This window comes from Danio aesculapii, chromosome 15 (assembly GCF_903798145.1).
Source record: "Danio aesculapii chromosome 15, fDanAes4.1, whole genome shotgun sequence".
In the NCBI taxonomy this organism is placed as follows: domain Eukaryota; kingdom Metazoa; phylum Chordata; class Actinopteri; order Cypriniformes; family Danionidae; genus Danio; species Danio aesculapii.
In genome coordinates, this window is record NC_079449.1 from 44423799 (window position 1) to 44445868 (window position 22070).

Sequence of the window (22070 nt, forward strand, 5' to 3'; positions counted from 1 at the left end):
GGAAAGGGAAGTCTGGCGTTCTCTCCTGAGACTGCTGCCCTCGCGACCAGGCCCCAGAAAAGCGGATGAAAATTAATGAATGAATGATATATTTAAGTTGTACTTGTTAATTCAATTAATTCTTAAAAACAATTACAAAATAAATATTGAAGTTGTATTTAATTATTCAATTACATAATTTAATTAATTCTCTTTTTTAAAAATCCAAAAATAAATATTTAAGTTGTATTTATTCGTTCAATTAAGTAATTTAATTAATTCTCTTTTTTAAAAATCCAAAATAAATATTAAAGTTTACTTACTAATTTATTAAAGTAATTCAATTAATTATAAAAAAATGTAAAATAAATAATTAAATTGTAATTGTTTATTTAATTAATTCTCTAAAAACACTATTTCTAAAATAAATACATTTTTAAGTTGTAATTTAACAATTGAATTAAATAATTAAGTTTACGTCCCAGGAGCTATGTTTTTTTTGCCATTTTTGTTTTCGTGAATCCACCAGAGGCCACTGTGTATGCTTTTTCCAGACCTCAAATTTCTCTCGCGAGAGCCATTCGCACCTGCTGTTCTCAGGTAAATCCACCAGAGGCCGCTGTCGACTGACTGACTGACTGACTGACTGACTGACTGACCGATAACCCACCTTCCCCCTTTCCTAAACCCAACTGATAGTGTTTTCAAAAGCAATCCAGAAAAAGAAAAGCCCTCGCAGCAGCCTGATTTTTACCACATTTTCAGATTTTACCACATTCTCACCCCGTTATTTAATTGTTTTATTTATTTTTCTTTACTCACCAGACTCCAACCCTGCTGTCACAGTCAACTCTGCTCTGCGTCTCTAGTCCACCGACGTGCGTGTCGAGCCAGTGGACAAACTGGTAACAGCAGGAAAGCCGTCCATACGGAGGTAAGCAGTCAGCTGGTAGCGTGAAAAGGAACGACGTCATACCACCCAGCAGCGTTCATTTTAAAGACGAAATGCAGCCATGCGTAACTAAGGCTCATTCTGAAAATGTAGCCCTATATACATTTCTGGAGATCACGAATTATGTAGCCAATGTTGAATAAAAAGTATCCAAATAACACAACTAGTTACTTTTTTAGGGAATAACTCAATATTGTAATGGATTACTTTCAAAAGTAACTTCCCAACACTGTCAGTAATCTGCATATACGGCATGTATAGCTCTGTGGTCAGGAAGTTCTCAAAATAAAACACTTTTTTAAGGTAAAGAAGGGATATATATATATATATATATATATATATATATATATATATATATATATATATATATATATATATATATATATATATATATATATTATATTTACTATATATAAGTAGATACATAAAAATATATGAATTTAAAAAATAAGCAACACAAAAGTAATGTAATGCCTTACTTATCATAAAAAATAACTAAATAATGTAACTAGTTACATTTTTATGGAGTAACTCAATATTGTAATGGATTACTTTCAAAAGTAACTTTTCCCAACACTGTCAGTAATCTGCATATACGGCATGTATAGCTCTGTGGTCAGGAAGTTCTCAAAATAAAACACTTTTTTAAGGTAAATGAAGGGGTATATATATATATATATATATATATATATATATATATATATATATATATATATATATATATATATATATATATATATAGTATTTACTATAAATAATTTACTAAATACATAAAAATATATGAAAATAAAAAAATAAGCAACACAAAAGTAATGTAATGCCTTATTTATCATAAAAAAGTAACTAAGTAATATAACTAGTTACATTTTTACGGAGTAACTCAATATTGTAATGGATTACTTTCAAAAGTTCACTTAATTTTGACTCATTATTTATAATAACAAGACGGTAATTTTGGATTGTCCAAAAAAATGCTTCTTGACGTAATCATTTTAGATATTTGGACTAGAAACGAGACAAAAAACCTAAAGTGAGAAAAGCATTTATTTGCAGTGTCCTACAGTCAAAGTCTTCCTCTCCTCCATCTCTTTTCTCTCTCTCCATTCTGCAGTGATCTTTAAGACGTGCAAGTGTGACTCAACAGAGTGGGAGGTTCACACAAACACACAATGGTGGTATCCCGGCTCATTGTGGCCTAGAAATGATACTGAGAGCCATTTGAACCCCTGTAAACTTCAAGCAGTTAACCCCGTGTGGACGATAAGAAAAGTAAAGCAGCGTTTTGGAGGGTCAGGCTCATCCCCTGAGCTGTCTGTGCTGTATATCTGAGCTTCATGACCTGTTGCTAAATTTACCCGCCGTACAGACAGTTAATGCTGAGCAGCGAACAGGCTTTAGGCTTTTATCATCAAGCCGAGCAGACCAGCGCTGATGCTCTCCATTACAGGCCACTACACTGGAAAAATCAACAAAACACAACATGGTCACTCTTTACAATAAGGTTTCATTACACTGTTAGACTTTGCTACAATTTTACTATTTACAGTTATTTACTGTACTCACTGTGTAATCTTCATTTACCTTTAAAAACAACAACAATTTAGGGATAATGTTATGTTCTGATATGTACAAGTTAAAAGCAATGTGTTTACTGTTTTTGTATATTCATTCATCTATTCATTTTCCTTTGGCTTAGTCCCTTATCTATCAGGGGTTGCCACAGCGGAATGAACCGCCTACTTTTGTATATTATTGATTAATTTTTTTTAAGTACAGCATTACTTTACTCGTTACTTAGAAACATAATATTATTGTGTAACTTGCGTTCCTTGTTATGCGTTACACAGCAAAAATGCTTTAACTTTTGCATTTCTTGTCTTATCTAAAAATTATGATGCTCAACGCACTGCAATTTAAAAAAGCACATGCAATTACAAAAAACACCAGCAAATTAAAAAACGATCTTCATCAATTTTACAGCCCACGTGTTGCAAATTCTCACAACACAAACAAATGAAGAAACACACAGCAAATTGGTCACAACACAAACAACTGAGGATAAACGCACAGCAAATTGGTCACAACACAAATAACTGAGGATAAACGGACAGCAAATTGGTCACAACACAAACAACTGAGGATAAACGCACAGCACATTGGTCACAACACAAACAACTGAGGATAAACGCACAGCGAATTGGTCACAACACAAATAACTGAGGATAAACGCACAGCAAATTGGTCACAACACAAACAACTGAGGATAAACGCACAGCAAATTGGTCACAACACAAACAACTGAAGAAACACACAGCAAATTGGTCACAACACAAACAACTGAAGAAACACACAGCAAATTGGTCACAACACAAACAACTGAAGAAACACACAGCAAATTGGTCACAACACAAACAACTGAGGAAACACACAGCAAATTAGTCACAACACAAATAACTGAGGATAAATGCACAGCAAATTGGTCACAACACAAATAACTGAGGATAAACGCACAGCAAATTGGTCACAACACAAACAACTGAGGAAACGCACAGCAAATTGGTCACAACACTTGCAAATATCCACGTAACACAATGGAAATGTTCCAAGGGGAACCAAAACAATGACGGACCCTGCTGATATATGGAGGTGTTATTATGCCGTGACTGTTGCTCTGTGAAGTGATTGGTGGTCTTTGAAAGGTGAGTTGCTTTTCGTTCATTTTAATATATTGATTACACGACATAACAACACGCCCATATCTCAGCAGGGTCCGTCATGTTTTGAAACATTTCCGTTGCGTTACGCGGATATTTGCACGTGTTGTGACCAATTTGCAGCGCGTTTTTTTTTGTTGTTGTTGTTTGTGTTGTGAACAAATGCAGTGCGTTTCTTCAGTTTAGATTAGATTAGATTAGATTAGATTTAACTTTATTGTCATTACACATGTACAAATACAAGGCAACAAAATGCAGTTTAGGTCTAACCAGCAGTGCAATAGCAGCAAGTGCAGGATACAGATATACAGGGGCGTAGTGGACATTTTAAAAGTGTGTGTGGGGGGGGGGGGGGGGGGGGGGGGCTGTATGAGATCATAAGTTTATATAATTATTAATTACCTGTTTCTAAATGGTCTGTCTCTAATAGTGAGGGAGATGTATCCACCCCGTCCCCACGGTTGCTATGCCCCTGCAGGTATAAGTTACAAAGTGCAGTTATAGAAAAACTATGGTGATATTTACAGATGGATGTACTATGAACATTATATACAGGTTGTATTAGCTATGAACAGAGATTTACAATAAATTAATATATGTACAGGTTGCTATTAATAATCAGAATTGTTTGTGTTGTGAGAATTTGCAACACATGTGCTGTCAAATTGATGAAGATCGTTTCTTAATTTGCTGGTGTTTTTTGTAATTGCATGTGTTTTCTTAAATTGCAGCACATTAAGCTCTCTCGGCCACCGTAAAATGTTCTTAAATCAAGAAGCATTTTCTAGACAAGAAATTTTAAGCAATAATATGCCAAAATTAGGTGAGTATTTTCATTAAAACAATCTAAATAATCTGCCGATGGGGTAAGCAAAATAATCTTGTTTTACATTTTGACACTACGATGCTGACCCCATTGGCAGATTATAGCTTGTTTTAAACATAAATTCACTTCATTTTGACTCTGTGTTTCTGAAAACAAGACAATACTATTTGCTGGTCTAGAAAAGGCTTCTTGATTTAAGAACTTTTAGATATTTTGGAACAGAAAAGAGACAAAAACTCTAAGAAATAAAAGCCTTTTCTTTTTTTTTTTGCCGGTGGAGAAAGCCATGGTGCCAGTGTGGCTCTGTGCTGGTGTGAAGCCTGTTAACTCAAGAGAGTGTGTGGAAAAAAAATGATCGCTCTCTCCTTCATTAATCTAGAAAGTACTTCAGTGTTCCCGTCCTGTTGTCTCATATGGGTTGATAAGACTTAACATTGAAGAGCAAAACCAAAAGGAGACTTTGTTCAAATATCACTCAAGTTTAGGTTATTAGATATGTTGTAGGCCAACACTGAATCAGTGCCCGCAAATTTTTAAGCTCATCGCTGAGTCTATATTGACTTTGCGAATGTAAATATATATCTATTCCATTTATATAGTAATTTCAGTAATATTATTTGAATAATATGCTAAAGTTTACATGATTTACGCACAATACTGTTTATAAAATAATATTTTGATATTTTATTTGAGAGACTTGCTTTGTTTACCAACTACGTGGTTCTAATTGGATTTGCATTGTAAACCTTAAATGAAAGTGCATTCATTTATTTTATTTTCAGCTTAGTCCCTTTATTAATCAGGGGTTGCCACAGCGTAATGAACCGCCAACTTATCCAGCACATGTTTTACACAGCGGATGCCCTTCCAGCTGGAACCCATCACTGGGAAACATCCATGCACATTCATTCACACACATACACTATGGCCAATTTAGCTTACCCAATTCACCTGTAGCACATGTGTTTGGACTGTGGGGGAAACCGAAGCACCCGGAGGAAACCCACACAAACACGGGGAGAACGTGCAAACTCCACACAGAAATGCCAACTGACCCAGCCTAGGCTCAAACCTGCGATCTTCTTGCTGTGAGTCGATTGTGCTACCCACTGCGGGGATGAGAAGTTCTCTGAAGAGATGGGTTTTTAGTTGTCGTTTGAAGGATAGCAGTGAATCTGCAGTCCATCTGGGAATTGGAAGATCATTCCACCAGCGTGGAACATTGAGTGAAAAGGTTTTGGAAAGTGAGCTTCTCTGCGATGGCACCCCAAGGCGCTGCTCCCACACTGATCGGAGGCTCCTGGAAGGGATGTAGATCCTCAGCAGCAGGTGGAGGTAAGAGGGTGCAGTGCCAGTGGCTGTGCTGTAAGTAAGCATCAGTGATTTGAACTTGGTCAAAGCTTCAACTGGTAACCAATGCAGAGAGATAAAAAGAGGTGTTACATGGGCTCTCTTTGGCTCATTGAAGACCAGACGAGCTGAAGCGTTCTGGATCATTTGTTGAGACTTCAGAGTGCAGGATGGAACACCCTATAATTAGAAATCAATTACATATGTATATATATATATATATGTGTATATATATATATATATATATATAAATATATATATATATATATATATATATATATATATATATATATATATATATATATATATATATATATATATATATATATATATATATATATATATATATATATAGCAAGAAAACAGACCCTGGAAATGATATTGAATTAACCACAAAAAAGAAACAGTAAAAAAAAAGTAGTATTACAGTAAGGAAAAACAGTAATTACTATAAATAGAGTGGTGGAGTTGTCATTAAAATACAGTGTTTTGACAGTGCTATTATGTAAGCCGACCAGCTGCAAGTACAGTAATCTCTTGTATTTTTACATTGAAATAAAGTGATTTAGCAGTGTAAACATACAAGAGATTACTGTAATTGCAGCTGGTTGAAAATACAGTAATTACCGTAAATGGTTTGGTGAAAATTACCGTGATTTAACAGTGTTATGGTGACCAGCTGCAACTACAGTAATCTCTTGTGTTTTTACAGATTAACTGCTAAAGTGAGACTGTAGTAGTTGAAAATACAGTAATTACTGTAAATGAAATGATGAAATTGTCATTAAAATACAGCAATTTAGCAGTATTATGTCAAATGACCAGCTGTAAGTACAGTAATCTCGTGTGTTTTAATAGATTAACTGTAAAAACGTGACTTCTGCAGGCACTGCAGCATAAAAAAAGTGCTGCTTGATTTACAGTAGGTAAAAATACAGTAATTACTGTAAATAGAATGGTGACATGTTTATTAAATTACAGTAGATTGTACAGTAGTTCAAAATGCAGTGATTACTGTTAATGGAATGATGAACTTGCCATCAAATTACAGTGGTTTAGCAGTGCTATGTAAAATGACCAGCTGCAAGTACAGTAATCTCTTGTTTTTTTACATTTTAAATTTTAAATTACAGTGATTTAGCAGTGTAAACATACAGGCGATTACTGTACTTGCAGCTGGTCATCATAGATTATAGCAGATTACATTTAAAAGTGTGACTTCTGCAGGCACTGCTGCATAAAAAAGCACTGCTTGTTTTTACAGTAGCTGAAAATACAGTAATTACGATAAATTGATTGGTGAAAATTACAGTGATTTAGCAGTGTTATTATGTAAAATTACCAGCTGCAAGTAAATTAATCTCTTGTATTTTTACAGATTAACTGTAAAATATGACTTTGTAGTTGCAAATACAGCAATTACTGTAAATGCATTGGTGAAATTGTCATCAAATTACAGTGATTTTACAGTGTTATTATGTATGGTGACCAGCTGCAAGTACAGTAATCTCTTGCATTTTCACATTAAATTACAGTGATTTAGCAGTGTAAACTGACAAGAGATTATTGCAGCTGGTTGGAAACACAGTAATTACCGTAAATGGTTTAGTGAAAATTACAGTTATTTAGCAGTGTTATTATGTACAGTGACCAGCTGCAAGTACATTAATATCAACTGTAAAAGTGTAACTTTTTTTACAATAGTTGAAAATACAGTAATTACTGTAAATGGAATGGTGAAATAATCATTAGCAGTATTATATAAAATTACCAGTTGCAAGTACAGTAATCTCTTGTATTTTTTACATTAAAATACAGTGATTTAGCAGTGTAAACATACAGGAGATTACTGTACTTGCAACTGGCTGAAAACACAGTAATTACCGTAAATGGTTTGGTGAAATTTACAGTGATTTAGCAGTGTTATTTGGGATGATGAAAAGCTGCAAGTACATTAATCTATTTTTTAGATAAAATCACATTGATTTAGCAGTGTAAACATACAAGAGATTACTGTACTGCACTGATGAGCTGCAAGTTAATTAATATCTTGTAATTTTACAGATTAACTGTAAAAACGTGACTTTGTTTTTACAGTAGTTGAAAATACAGTAATTACTGTAAATGCAATGGTGAAATGATCATTAAATTACAGTAATTTAGAGGTTTATGTAGCTGACCAGCTGCAAGTAAATTAATCTTTTGTATTTTTACAATAGATTACAGTAATTTAGCAGTGAAAACATACAAGAGATTACTGTACTATACATTATAACAGATTCTGCATGCACAGCAGCACAAAAAAAGCACTGCTTGTTTTACAGTAGTTAAAAATACAGTAATTACCACAAATTGATTGGTGAAAATTACAGTGATTTAGCAGTGTTATTATGTAAAATTACCAGCTGCAAGTAAATTAATCTCTTGTCTTTTTAGATTAACTGTAAAAGTGTGACTTGCTTTTACAATAGTTGAAAATACAGTAATTACTGTAAATGGAATGGTAAAATGATCAATAATTACAGTAATTTCACAGTGTTATTATGTACAATGACCAGCAAGTAGATCAATATCTTGTATTTTTACAGATTAACTGTAAAAAAAACTTCCGCAGGCACAGCAGCATAAAAAATCCTACTTGATTTACAGTAGGTAAAAATACAGTAATTACTGTGAATAGAATGGTTTATTTAATCAGGTGGTTTTGCAGTTTTAATATTTACCATTATCAACTGGAGATACAGTATTCTCTTGTATATTTACTGATGAAAAGTGACACTTCTGCATGCACTGCAGCACAAAAAAGCACTGCGTGTTTTACAGTAGTTGAAAATACAGTAATTACCATAAATTGATTGGTGAAAATTACAGTGATTTAGCAGTTTTACTATGTAAAATTATCAGCTGCAAGTAAATTAATCTCTTGTGTTTTTACAGATTAACTGTAAAAGTGTGACTTGCTTTTACAATAGTTGAAAATACAGTAATTACTGTAAATGGAATGGTAAAATGATCAATAAATTACAGTAATTTCACAGTGTTATTATGTACGATGACCAGCGGCAAGTAGATCAATATCTTCTATTTTTACAGATTAACTGTAAAAAACTTCCGCAGGCACAGCAGCATAAAAAATCCTGCTTGATTTACAGTAGGCAAAAATACAGTAATTACTGTAAATAGAATGGTTTATTAATCAGGTGGTTTTGCAGTGTTAATATTTACCATGATCAGCTGGAAATACAGTATTCTCTTGTATATTTACTGATGAAAAGTGACACTTCTGCATTCACTGCAGCACAAAAAAGCACTGCTTGTTTTACAGTAGTTGAAAATACAGTAATTACCATAAATTGATTGGTGAAAATTACAGTGATTTAGCAGTGTTATTATGTAAAATTACCAGCTGCAAGTAAATTAATCTCTTGTGTTTTTACAGATTAACTGTAAAAGTGTGACTTGCTTTTACAATAGTTGAAAATACAGTAATTACTGTAAATGGAATGGTAAAATGATCAATAAATTACAGTAATTTCACAGTGTTATTATGTACAATGACCAGCGGCAAGTAGATCAATATCTTCTATTTTTACAGATTAACTGTAAAAAACTTCGGCAGGCACAGCAGCATAAAAAAATCCTGCTTGATTTACAGTAGGCAAAAATACAGTAATTACTGTGAATAGAATGGTTTATTAATCAGGTGGTTTTGCAGTGTTAACATTTACCATGATCAGCTGGAAATACAGTATTCTCTTGTATATTTACTGATGAAAAGTGACACTTTTGCATGCACTGCAGCACAAAAAAGCACTGCTTGTTTTACAGTAGTTGAAAATACAGTAATTACCATAAATTGATTGGTGAAAATTACTGTGATTTAGCAGTGTTACTATGTAAAATTATCAGCTGCAAGTAAATTAATCTCTTGTGTTTTTACAGATTAACTGTAAAAGTGTAACTTTCTTTTACAATAGTTGAAAATACAGTAATTACTGTAAATGGAATGGTAAAATGATCAATAAATTACAGTAATTTCACAGTGTTATTATGTACGATGACCAGCGGCAAGTAGATCAATATCTTCTATTTTTACAGATTAACTGTAAAAAACTTCCGCAGGCACAGCAGCATAAAAAATCCTGCTTGATTTACAGTAGGCAAAAATACAGTAATTACTGTAAATAGAATGGTTTAGTAATCAAGTGGTTTTGCAGCGTTAATATTTACCATGATCAGCTGGAAATACAGTATTCTCTTGTATATTTTCTGATGAAAAGTGACACTTCGGCAGGCACTGCAACATAAAAAGTGCTGCTTGCTCGATTTCTCTGTGCTGTTGCTTAATATTGATCACATTTAACAGATTGTTCATGGTTGATTTTAATTGACTTATTTTGGGATACATTTTATTGCACATATTTTTTATTATTATTATTGATGCAATTTACCTTATAGTTAAAAACAATTGTGTATCGCTACCATTGTCATATTCTGTGTTGTCATGCTAAGTACACACGCACACACACACAAACAAATAAGATGCACTTATATTTATGAACTCTTCTATTGTGACATTTCAGATTGGTTTCTAAATATAATGTCAACAAGTGGATACATCTGTAAAATAAAGCTGCTGGTGATTTCACAAATGTACAAATTTTCCAACCCAAACTCAAATGAATCACCAAAATGGTAATTATGGTCAATAAAACAACAGTAAGTGAAACACATCTCTGCATCATTGCGCATTAACAGTTTGCATTTGGTAGCAACACATATAACACACTGAGATTTCTGTGTGTGTGTGTGTGCGTGTTCCTGTGCAAGCCAAATGCCTTTGCACCAGAGGAAAAGTCAAGTAAACTGTGCCGATAAAGTCCCCGTGTTTGCTTTATTAAATGTTTCTTGTAGTGACTAATGGGTTTTCCCCCATTGTGGAACCCTACAAAGCAAGGAAATCTACTAATTTTTGTTTTCACACAGTAATTTATTCTGTTATACGAGGAAGTGGCTGCGTCTGTCTGTGCGATTTCCCCGTCAAAATCCAAACACACAATTGTCCTTCATGAAACAGCACTTTATTTAAACATCTACGTTTCATTTTTACCTCCGCTGTAGCTCTGAAGAATCTGAAGTTCGCAATCATTTCAGGTCATGATATTATTTTTATTTTATTCACGATCGTATTTATGTGTGTGTATGTGTCTGTGCTTGTGCTTGTGCGTGTGTGCGCGCGCGCGTGTGTGTGTGTGTGTATTTAAGTTGCCTACATACTCAGCATAACACAGAATATGTAAATGGTGGCAATACACAATTAATTTAAACACTCCGGTTAATTATAATAATAATAATAATAATAATAATAATAATAATAATAATAATAATAATAACAATAATATTAATAATAATAATAATAACGTGTCATAAAATGTATACTGCATTACTGCATGATAGCCTACAGTGTAAAAACGCACACAAATTCTTCATGTTGTCCCAACAAAAATCGATTAAGTTAACAAATTTAAGTGGATTGAGCATAAAACAATTCAGTTGTCCCCCCAAAAAATCGCATAAATTGTATTGCGTCAACTCATTTTAAATAAGTAGTTTGAACAAGCATCAAAATCATTTTAAAGTGTTGTAATTTGAGAATTTATGGTTGTTACTGACATATTAATAGAGTAGTTATGAATTAAAACGAGCATTTTTAAATTGCTATAGCCTAGTGTTTCTCCAATATTAATTCATTTTTTTTATCTAACTCTTTTTTTTTTTCGTGGACGCCATATGCTATAGTAGATGTATGTATACAGACTCTCGATTGGAGAAGAGAAAAAGACATCTATATCGATATCAATATCCCAAATCTGGTGGTAAATCTATCTGCGAAGCTCTAATTTTAATACCCAGCTCTCATCCTCTCTGTACACCGATCCCCATTCACAGGTTTGTCTCAACTAAGGCAGTAACAGGAATCAATAATTCAATAGCACTGGCGTCCGAGTGCAGAGCTGGATTGCTACACAAGCCCTCTTTACACCACACGATTTTAAAGCAGTATTAATTAATAGGCCAAAACATTGTACTTTGAATCTAGACGGTAACCCGAGCATGCGGGTCATTCCTGATAAGAGCTGACATTTGATATTTATTAAACTGTCAAGAAAACCGCTTCAGATCTCTACAAGCGGGCTGAGCCACAGAAGAGGAGTGGTGTTCATTTTACAGATATTAATATAATAATGATAGCGCGGTGATATAAATAATAATGATTACTGTATGTCATTCATGTTTTTCAGCTTGTTTATCATATTTGGTTGGCTTTTAAAACTTGCATGTGATTTTTTTTTTTGGTTCTAGTTCAAATTAATTATTTAAAATAAGCTGAATCAGCGCAATTCTTGAGGGTTTTTTGGGGGGACAACTTGATTGTTTTATGTTCAATTCACTTAAATTTGAAAAAAAAAAACTATTAATTAAAAACTATTAATCTATGTGGAATCCAGTATTAGGCTATGTATATGTATGTATTTATATGTATGTGTCTATATATATATATATATATATATATATATATATATATATATATATATATATATATATATATATATATATATATATATATATATATATTAGTTTTGAATTGTCACTGTAGAATAAGTGTTTAATATAATGGTCAGTGTTTCACATCTAGATCTAAGAGAGTTCCATGTGATTTTCATAAATATGTTAACCTAGTAATCTATTTTTTTACCAATACGTTTTAATAACCACAATAACCTTAATTAATAACAGCATTCATTCAAAATTAATCATTCTTAACACAGCAGAATCGTCAAAACAACACTGAAATGGGATGTTTTTTAATTATTACAATTTTAAATATCAGAAGTTAAATGTGACACCGTCAGCTCCGGACCATTTTCGAAGACTAAAGTTAAAAACAAAATTATTTTTAGCGCTTAATGAAACTACATGCACTCCTTTAGTAAAGCGGGAAATTAAATAACACGGACTTAGTATATGAGACGGATACTACAGTGTTTTTAACATTTATTTTATAAATCGAAAACACTGTGTTCAGCTGCAGCTCACGTTTCACAGTCATGGGAAAATCATAAATATCATGAAATGAGTGCCCGCAGTCGATGTCCTTTTATAACCCCCTTATAAAACATGAACATTACATTTTTTGAGATTCACAGGGTTGTACAAACTGGGAAAGAGATGAACAAGAACCGAAAGAAGCACTAAGCAAAGTAAATCCAGGATGCTCTCACAATGCCTTGATGAAGCATTAAAGCGCCAAAAATATTGTTTTTTTCCTGTTGGCATAAACATGAGTATCTTACATGTGCCAGTACTACACCAGTAATACCTGAAATTGATTTATACACCAAGAATGAAAGCCATGTGTGCTCATAATAAGAATTGGGCTGAAATTAAACACTGAATAATTACCTGATAGGATTTGGTTATATTCACAACACATTTAGTGATTATTAACAACAAGGGAAATGGTCGTCGTTTCATTTAATGCTCATTTATTTAGTTTCATAAACCAGAGAGCATAAACGTAAAGTGTGTGGCATCCGTGAGGATTTTTTTTTTTTAACACTGGAGTTTTCATGTTTTGGCAACAAAAGTGATTTCTGTAATATTTCACAAATATCCACAAAGAAACTTTGTTTCAAATAAACGAGGCCAGCCTCTTTATTTTCATTAATTACTAATAACGTATTAAAGCAGAAATGTTCGCGTTGTCAAACAACTGTCCCAGCTGCTTTATATCATTATTTTCGGCTTCAAACCTTCTGCAAAAAAGTTATTTTCGCTTAAAGTTCATCTTTTTTCATTTCCATATAGTTCAGCATCTTGCAGTTGTTTCCATCCTTGTAAAGATCCACGAAAGGTTTGTCCATTTCACAGTTTGTTTTTATAAATAGCCTCTCCCTCTTTCTCGCGTGTCCTTCATACGAAAACATAAATGTTTGTTTGTTTTGTCTGTGGTTAACGTCGATACGCCGTCTTTCCGTGCGATGCAATGTGACGTCACAGTCCCAGAGCCGCGGCGTGCTTTTTCGCCTTCAGTCTCAGATCCGCGATGCTGGAGTTTTTGTTGGTGGTTTTCGCGGCCGCGGCTGCCGCCACCACCGACGCCGCAGACGCGGATTCTGCCGCGAGCGTCGCCAGGGGCAAGCCGAACGGCGGTGCGGGAAACATCATGTACGGCGCATGCGCAGCCAGGTGCGAGTGCAGGTGATGATGCGCGTGAGCCACGGCGCTGTCCAGCTGCAACTGCGCCTGCACCTGAAAGGAGAAGGGCGGCACGTTGCAATGACTATCCTATGGACGCACGGGTGGGGAGAGAGGGGGAGAAACACATTAACTTAAGATAAACTAATGCAGTGCTTCTACTGGGCACTGGATCAATTGCATTTGTCATCCTAAAATGCATTTGGACACCTGCATTTCGGTGCAACTAGATATGCGACCCTAAATGTTTCAAATCAATACAGTAAATTTAGAATTGTTATAGATTAACTCTGATAAAAATATATATACATCTTTTTTCTGTTTCAGTGAGATTGCAATAGCTAGCAATAACAATGAGAGAGTGTGTGTGTGAGAGAGAGAGAGAGAGAGAGAGAGAGAGAGAGAGAGAGAGAGAGAGAGAGAGAGAGAGAGAGAGTATATTGTTTATTATAAACGAGCTTCTAGATCACAATAAAGTTACTAAATGTACTGCATAACAGGAATGACTCACAGAGAGAGGGGGGAGAGAGAGAGAGAGGGAGAGAGAAAGGGTGTAAAATACAAATGTACAGTTAAATGTACAGTTTATTCTGATTTTATTATTATTATTATTATTATTATTATTATTATTATACTCCAATTTACTGTGTTTACTATGTTTTTATATATACTGTATATGTTCGTTTTAAACTTTATAAATGCTTTGGCAATACAATTGTAACATTTGTTATCCCAATAAATAAACTTTTGAATTGAATTGAATTGTGTGTGTGTGTGTGTGAGAGAGAGAGAGAGAGAGAGAGAGAGAGAGAGAGAGAGAGAGAGAGAGAGAGAGAGAGAGAGAGAGAGAGAGAGAGAGAGAGAGAGAGAGAGAGAGAGAGAGAGAGAGATTTGAGTGCGCAATGCCGTCATAAAGGATGCATAAAAATTGCACTGGTCTGTATAGGACGCTTCTGCATGGGCTATAGTCAAAATAACTTGCCTGCTGGAAGGGCATGCGCAGAGCTCCCACGTTGACATATGGAGCCACGCGACATGCTTCAAACTGGCTCGCCGCTCCGATGAGAACCCCTGAAGAACAGTGACACAATGCTATTTTTAAAGAATGCTATTTTTTATTCCTTGTGTGTTACTTCTTTATACACAAATTTGACGAACTAATAACAAAAACAATATACAACCTAATTGATTGACTAATTTGTCTAATTGCTTAAATAAAAAAAATAAACAAACAATTAATAAATCTAATAGCATGTGTTCGGTTATGTATCAGCTATTTGTGTACTACACAACAGAATTCAACCAAGCATCCAAATGAGATTTCCTCAAATATATAATTTGTTTATCAACGCACCTTTATGTAATTGATTTTCCTGCTTTCTGCATTTAGCCCTTCGGTTCTGAAACCAGACCTGAAAGCAGAAGACATTGATTGACAGCTGTCTGTGAGGGCACGTGTAAAATCCTCCCAAAATGACAACAATCTCAGTAAAACCATGTATCCCCGGGGACCTCTAAAATATTCATAAAGCTTAACCGCAGATTTTAATTATTATTTATCTCTATAAAGAGCCGCAAATTGACGCAAAATGCGACAAATTGAAGCAAACAGATTTGTTAAAATGTTAAACAAACGGGAAAGAATCAAAATCCTGACGTGCTGCATCTGAAATAGTGTCATAATATATCGTCTTTCTCCAGTGGTTTAATCTATCCAGGGATTAGAGTTCCAGAACAAGCAAACTGATCCTCTGACAGCAAACACCCGGCATGGGACTATATGTCTGGACTTCAAGAGTGAGCTAAAATTGAGACATTAATTGCCAATATCCGAAAGAAAGCCTGTTACATTTTTTTTATTTGACCATACAGCCTATAATACAGACATCGGAGATGTGTGTGTCAGTTTTGAATCGCGCAAAGTTCCACAATACTTTTTTATTAATTGTAATTTAACCTATAACAACAGATCAAATAAATCCGGTATTTGCAATTCTGCTGTAAATTAAATTGTAAACACGATGTGATGATAAGAGATGTGTCATTATTACTAAAATGGCAGCGGAGTCTTTGAGCCAGTGGTGTGGGCCTTGGTTGTGAATGGTGAATATGAAAAGAGCATCAGATCTTTATTTTGGTATAAAAATTAAAGATAATTTATGTAAATCCGCGGGCCTAGCTTGGGACAATGCCCTTTGGTAAGATCCCAAAGAGAGACGATGGTTTAACTTTTTCCAGGGAGGTCTTTTGAGCACATTTTTAAAAGGACCAATGTATTCAAAGAGTGAATTTTATATCCCCTCCCAAGGAATGAATAGATAAAAGAGAATGAAATAAGATATTGTTTTTTTCCCTCTCTCTCTCTTTCTGATCAATCACACCAGAGCCAATGTCTATGTTGAATGTCATTATTCGGCTCAGTCGCTCGTCTCTTGTTACACATATATTGAGCCTTATTATGTTTCTGTGCAGATGGTCTTCCCCATCCTAAAAAGCACACTACAGATGTTGCCTGCAGGGCCAATGCGCACAAATCAGGGAATAATTTCTGTTCGCTGTTTTGTTCATTATAGCTCCGCGGAGTTGATTTAAGCGGCTTAATATCACTTTTATTTTCGGCAATTTCATCCCACTATTCAACAGACACGCTGATAAGCTTGAGATCTAATTTTATTTAGCATGCCGAGGTAAGAAGTTATATAAATACTGGAGTAATATCGCTACTCTGAAAACTTTGTTTTTAGCAGTGCTACACTGTAAAGAAAATGCTGGGTTTCATACAATCCATTTGTCTTGGGACAACATCAAGACATTAAGTTAGTTAATTAGTTTTTACAAATTCAAGATTGGATTGAACATAAAACAATTAAGTTGTCCCCCCCCAAAAAAAACCTCAAGAATTGTGTGTTTCAGCTCATTTTTAAACCAATAGTTTGAACAAATAACAAACGTAATTTTGAGGCTATTTGGGAAGAACAACAATACTACCACAAGCAATACTTTAGCGCAATATAACGTGAAACGTATCGACCTTATTTTGCATTTACATTTGATCTATTATTAATTCGTAATCATTTTCTATACTCAGCATTACAATGGCAATTAACTGTCATTAATATTTTAAGCGCTGTGTGATAAAACGAGTAATACGCGTTCATTTTACACTTACTGCATACAAAACAATGACACGTTAATTACATATATATATATATATATATATATATATATATATATATATATATATATATATATATTTTTTTTTTTTATTAATTAATTAATTATTATTATTATTATTTTCATATTCACAATATTTTGCACTTAATACGCGATTTCATGTACCATGTTTACTTATCATTGTTTCGCATTTGGTAAATGGAAGCATAAAGGCTATACTGCATGCATTTGAAAACAGACAGCATAAGGAGGGCCTGACCTGCACCCTGGCCTCCGACAGCCCGAGTCTCTGGCTCAGCTCCTCTCTCATGAAGGCGTCCGGATAGTGCGTTTCATCGAACAGTCTCTCCAGCTCATTGAGCTGCTCAAGGGTAAAGTTAGTCCGACTCCTTCTCTGCTTGATTTTAGTCTGTGTCTCATCTTCCAGCGGCTTACAATCCTCTTTGCGTTCTTTCATATCTGTATTACCTGAAAGCAGAGCAAAAAAGGAGAAATGAACGCCTCGTCCGGTGATGTGAATTGAGGGCAGTATGAGCCCACTGAAGTCGGTCACGGATGTTTTGTCCTACACAGAGCTCTTTAATTATTTACGCACTATACATATGCATGGAGCTTCTCTCTGTATCGGATGCTTATGACAGGAATGTCATCTTATTGCACGTTAAATTAACCTAGCAAAACGGGCGAGTGTATAACGAAAATGAAATCAATACAAGACAGTAATTAACGAAGCTGAATGAAAATTCATTATGTCAAAATAAGACATCGATCTATATCAGAATAGTAGCTAATGTCCAGTAGCTAATACATGTATTCATTATTAGTGGTAGTTTAAAAACTGCTTATAAAAAAAAAGGTTCGTAGAATCAATATTTAATTCAAATTATTATCATTATCATCATCATCATTATTGCATCTAATATTAGTAGCTGGCTGGTCCATGTTTTCGTGCTATTAAGACTTTAAAATAATACAAAAAAATCATGAGTAGACTATTCAGCGTGTCTCATATACATAAAAGCTGATTCACTACTTCACGAGAGCTGATTTTTAATACACAGGCAGATTCTTTCGTTGCTTTCTACAGTTTCTTTCTGTTTAGCATGCGTTAACACTTACGGATGGCCTAGCCTGCATATTATCCTTCATAAATCTATTCCTCTCTTGTCATTCTTTTAAATGCGTCTTAATATCTGAACAAATAGGCCTAAATACAACATTACAAATATCGGCCTATGCAACTGCTGTCTAACAAACAAAGCTATTAGTTTTCTCACTTTTGAACTTTTAATAGAGTATTGTTTTCATAAATGGACAGCGATGACTGGAGAATAATCTAGTCTCTGTAGCATGGAGAAATACATTATAACTTTAAACTAAAAATACATATAGAGTAGTAAATATGTATAATATATTATATATGGAAATAAGTTAAACTATAAATAGGCCTATGGGAAATAAAGAGCATGCAAAGGTGATTTTACATTTTTCTACAAATGTCCTGCGAGATAAAAACGTAAAAGCGCAAGAAAAGCTCACCTTCTGTAAGTTTCGGACTGCTCGAGTCTCTGCTTCTCTCCGACGCGAGCATGTCCGCTTCTCTGACCGGCGATGAGCGCACTCCGCTCCGCGTGATGCTGCTGATTTCCTCGCGGTTTGGATCCGCCGACAGACTCTCCCGGTTCCTCACCGAACCGGTTTCCAACACCTCCCGGTACGTGATCACTTCCTTCTTCTCCTTCACTTTCTGATCAAAAGATTTAGAGACAAACGCTGTAAGTTCTTCCATCACTGCACCCAAGAAGAACGAAGAAAAAAAAAAGCCCCACACAATCTTCCTCTTTAGATCCTTAGCAGTCTACCATAAGAACGGGAACAGTGCTCTCTCTCTCTCTTTCTATCGGCCTAAATGCGAGATGATGGTGTGATGATGAGATCTTTGACAATTCCTCTTGTTGCGGAGAGTGTATACAGACTTGCTGCCGATTCACTATTGAAGTCACACTATTTATACTTAGCGAAGCGTCTGCCCCTTGATCCGCGCGCATTACCTTCCCTCACCACGAGCCCCCTTCCCATAGAGGCGGGATGGGGTGGAGGGTGGAGGGGGGATATTATCTGTCCTTCAGATCCACATCACCCCTTGCATGGATGCTATTGGCCAAGATTGACAAGAGGAGCAAATTAATGTCATTACGCGTAGACTGGTTAGAGTTTGGAAACACCATGTATGATGATGATGATGATGATGAGGATGGAGCTCTGCTGGGGTGAGGCCAAAACTACTGACACTATGGACATCTTATTCTGCAACTCTTTGATCCGAGTTGGAAAACGAGATGATATAGATAACGAGAAAAATGTGCAGTTTGTGATCATATATACAGTAACAGCATCATTAAGAGTTTCATTTTGACGCCAAAAAATCTCGTGCAGAAGAGAAATAAAAATGTTCATCTTCACAGAAGGCAGCTTGTTTTTTTAGATGCATTGTGAGCTATACTGTAACTATTCAGCATTCGTAAACTGTTAAATTTTCATTTCATTTTTATTTTAAGCGATGCGATTTGTAAAACACGGAGATCTTAGATCGAAATCATTTAAAGAGGATTTAAAGCATAAAGAGCAATGTGCAAGTTTATCGATTAGATATTTGCATGATACAGTTGGCTATTAATATATACAGCAATAGAGCTGAATAAAGCGTGCTGTTTTTGTTCATTTTATTGAAAAGGTCTCAATGTCTATTCTCAGTTTAAAAAAAAAAAAAAAAAACTTTTATTAAGATTTTAGACAAAGTTTTTTATTATTAGCAAAATTTCCTTAATAAAATAGCCTATGCGATTTTCATTGGTAATTAATTACACAAATTAAAAGCTGTTGCAGAATAGGGTTAATTAGCCGTATAAGCACAAGAGTAAATCTGGGAGTGAAAGGCAGATTTGGAATATATTAGAGAATATACAGGTTAGACAGGCGGTAAGGTAAACGAACAGGCTAAGATTTAGACTAGCCGAAATTACAGAGCACACATTTTCATCACCTAATTACCTCAATTTAATAGGCATATCATGTTACTTTTATTTCATATGTTAGTCATATTATTTAAATAACCTTTTGCTATCAAATGCGCGGATTTGCTGATTCAGTTTTTTTTAGTTGACCTAAGATGTTGAATGATAATAATAATAATAATAATAATAATAATAATAATAATAATAATAATAACAATAATAATAATAATGATAATGATGCTGCTGCTGCTGATGATGATGATAATAATAATGATAATGATGATGATGATGATAATAATAACAATCATAATAATAATAATAAAAGGTATTTTAAAATTTAAGATGTCATATCGGAGGATTGTTGCACAAATATATGTTAATAATAATGTTTTTTGGAAGCAACTCTGGATTTATTAAAGGAGCTTGAGGTAACAAATATTCTGCAATTATCTACACATCTTTTAGTAGTGTGAACGTCTAATGTTCCTTTAAAACACGTTTCAATATTAATATTATCTTTTAAAAAGCCAGATGAAGCATTTTTCCACCTTAAAGACGAATTATTGTAACATTCACTTTTAAATATCAGTCATTTGCAGCTCATATTATTTAAAATCTTAATTAAATGCGACACAACAACCCTGTTCGTAATTAGACAACCGTTTTAAAGCTTAACCTGATGTCAATATTTATGGTCTTTTTTTCTCAGTTTCAACAAGCCAGCGATTTCCCAAACAAACCTCCAACGCGTAAATACACAAGCCCAGTTTAAGGCATCAGAAGAGATCCCGCGACCGTGTCTTACATGATGACCTTGTCGCTGAAAAACGCGTGAACCGGAAAATAAGTATTTCACGCTTATCTTTCGGTATCTTGAGAAGCTGAAAGCGCCTGGCGATCGTGTTTGATTTGTAATGCCTGCTGGCTCCGCATCCATCCATGATCTCTAACTCGGTTACTTCAGTCTGTTCATCTGCTCATGGCGCTGCTCTATGAGTTGCTGTTGTGATACAAAAGGACTGTGTATCATTTTATAGGTAAGATTGCGACTGTAGATGTACACATTAGTTGTTTTAACGTTACACATAAACGTTAACATGTTGCAGACGTGCTGTTTATGTGTTGTTTGATGTGTGTTAAGCGTTAGAAGAAATACGGACTAACATTCATTCGGCATTTGAAATGCAAAGGGACGCGATTTTCATATTATTCACATTATTGTTTTTGTTCGTGAACTAAGGCAGTTTAATTGTAAGATTGAGGTAAAATTAGTTTTATATTCTCACATTCTGACTTTCTCCTTAATAATATCCTTCCAGTAATGTATTATTTGCAAATTCTAAACTCATTAGCAGCCAATGTCTGTCTAAGTACAGCATTGTTCACAGTCAATTAAATAGTGCTAATGTTGTCTGGAAGTCATACTTGCATGTGATTTCAGGTCTAATATTTAAAGTACCATGGTAAACAATATAGGGATCTTGTCACTGAACGAATGTGCTAACATAAAACCAACTTTACCTCAGTGATTGTTAGTTGTTTGGCTGGATTTAGATGATACAATAAGAGCTTCGTTGGTTTAATATGTTGAGAATTGTTATCAGATGTACTTTAGCTAGCACATTATGAAATGGATGTTATTTATTGAGGTAAAGTTGGTTTTATATTCGCCCATTTGTGGCCACTTGTGACTAGGCATGGGATGATAACCGAAAAAGTCAAGGTTTTAAAACCGCAAAAAACTCTATGATATGAGGTATATGTGAATGCCATTTTTTTATGAATATTTTATTTCGTTTTTT

At 34.5% G+C, this 22070-nt stretch overlaps 1 protein-coding gene across 1 annotated transcript; it reads right to left on the reverse strand.

Annotated features, from left to right (window-relative positions):
• Positions 1–12906: 12906 nt before the first annotated feature.
• Positions 12907–19315, reverse strand: shox2 (short stature homeobox 2). The gene is made up of 5 exons (XM_056474152.1): positions 18794–19315; positions 17514–17722; positions 15435–15492; positions 15063–15151; positions 12907–14170 (listed from the first exon to the last, which is right to left on the reverse strand). The coding sequence occupies exons 1-5, from the start codon at positions 19041–19043 to the stop codon at positions 13877–13879; spliced, it is 900 nt and encodes a 299-aa protein (XP_056330127.1). The 5' UTR covers positions 19044–19315; the 3' UTR covers positions 12907–13876.
• Positions 19316–22070: the final 2755 nt, after the last annotated feature.

What these genes read in the sequence shown, in the direction of transcription:
- shox2 (XM_056474152.1), bottom strand. Translation starts at nt 19,043, where the DNA reads ATGGAAGAACTTACAGCGTTTGTCTCTAAATCTTTTGATCAGAAAGTG. An exon ending in CAGTCCGAAACTTACAGAAG is followed by an intron (nt 17,723 to 18,793) that starts GTGAGCTTTTCT and finishes CTCTGCTTTCAG; the next exon opens with GTAATACAGATATGAAAGAA. An exon ending in GGAAAATCAATTACATAAAG is followed by an intron (nt 15,152 to 15,434) that starts GTGCGTTGATAA and finishes ACTGTTCTTCAG; the next exon opens with GGGTTCTCATCGGAGCGGCG.